Genomic DNA, 1,305 nt, shown 5'->3' on the forward strand with positions numbered 1-1,305 from the left:
CTGCTGAATGATATTGAACAATCCTAAAAAGGAGGGAGCAGGAGAACTGAAACATCAACTCGGTCCCATCCTCCACCAGACTATTTCCTAACCAACCTGTTCAGAGATATCATTACACAGCTGGGGAACAGGTGGGACTTGAACCCTGCCTCAGAGGTAGGAACATTACCCCGCATCTTAATAACTGTCCTGATGAATCTCTGCAGCCTTTCTTTAAGGGAAGGTTTAAAATTGTGTCGAAGATAAAACATGCTGCTGGAGTCGATGTTGCTCGACCCTTGGCTGCTGCCCTCAGTGAGTTGACGGAAGTGCTTTTATTCCAAAGGCGTTTGGTGGGTGGGGGAGTGTGGAAAAATGCAATTTTCCTTTCATCTGCTGAGCGACCAATAAAAGAAGGGGGAGGCGGGCCTGGGTGCAGTGAGCTGAATGAGGTGGGTGTCAATCAGCCGATCGTGTGGGTGAAGTTTCTCCCTGTCACTGCCTCCTTGTGTGTTAGAGAGAGAGAGAGAGAGAAAGAGAGGGGGAGGGCTGGGCTGGGGAAGGAGGCACTCTGAGCAGGAGCAGAAGAGCAGCAGCAGCGCTTCACAACATACACAGAGGCAGCAGCGGAGCTGCAGCATGGACTGAAGAAGCAAGCTTCCCCTCGAACCAAATCATGGATCTCTAAACCCGGGAACCCCCCCCCCCTCCCCTCCCACCCACTACATCTCCCGATGTTCCCGGAATCCAGCCCGATGCAGACAGAGCACTAGACATGGGGAAACTTCACTCCAAACATGGTAAGCAGACAAGACATCCAAACCTTTCATAGACACTCCACTGTAAAATAAAGACCCTCTCATCATAGTTACCTTTTCTCTCCCCCCCCTCCCCATTTTGTTCCATCTTCTTGCTGAACAGCCGCCGTTTGCAAACCCAGAGAAAGTCCCGAAGGTAGGCATTTGCTCTTATTTTAAAGTTTTAAACTTTACGTGAGTTTTTTAAAAAAAAGTTTCCTCCATATTTGACCACAGCTTCTGTTTGGAAGAAGAACCCCACGGGTCTGTGTTTTCTTTTTGTTGTCGATCTTGACTCTAGGTGACAGTTTTGTGGTGAACGCTTGTTTAAGTCGAAAGGGGCTGGAGGATTGGATCGTCAAACAGAGGAACAGCTCGGGCTCCCAGAGAGCGGGCTGGAGGCTTTCTACCGCGGTAAGGGTCGACTCACCATTCCCCACACCCTCCACCCCAGCCAGATATACCTCTTCCCCGCGCCCCCCACCCAACATCACCCTACAACCCCCCCCCCCCCCTTCAGCTCCTCCAA

The 1,305-nt window shown here is 51.0% G+C and overlaps 1 protein-coding gene across 2 annotated transcripts in view; it reads left to right on the forward strand.

Moving 5' to 3' along the window:
- The first annotated feature begins 472 nt into the window (after positions 1-472).
- The window catches only part of nkd1 (NKD inhibitor of WNT signaling pathway 1), a 105,331-nt gene continuing 104,498 nt past the window's right edge, over positions 473-1,305 (forward strand). The window contains exons 1-3 of one of the 2 annotated variants that reach the window (XM_043706957.1): positions 473-779; positions 901-933; positions 1,078-1,190. In XM_043706957.1, the coding sequence (XP_043562892.1) occupies positions 755-779; positions 901-933; positions 1,078-1,190 (171 nt within the window). In that variant the 5' untranslated portion in view covers positions 473-754. The remainder of the gene's footprint in view (positions 780-900; positions 934-1,077; positions 1,191-1,305) is intronic. The other variant, XM_043706958.1, reaches the window with a different exon arrangement.

This window comes from Chiloscyllium plagiosum, chromosome 17, assembly GCF_004010195.1.
Source record: "Chiloscyllium plagiosum isolate BGI_BamShark_2017 chromosome 17, ASM401019v2, whole genome shotgun sequence".
Lineage (NCBI taxonomy): Eukaryota > Metazoa > Chordata > Chondrichthyes > Orectolobiformes > Hemiscylliidae > Chiloscyllium > Chiloscyllium plagiosum.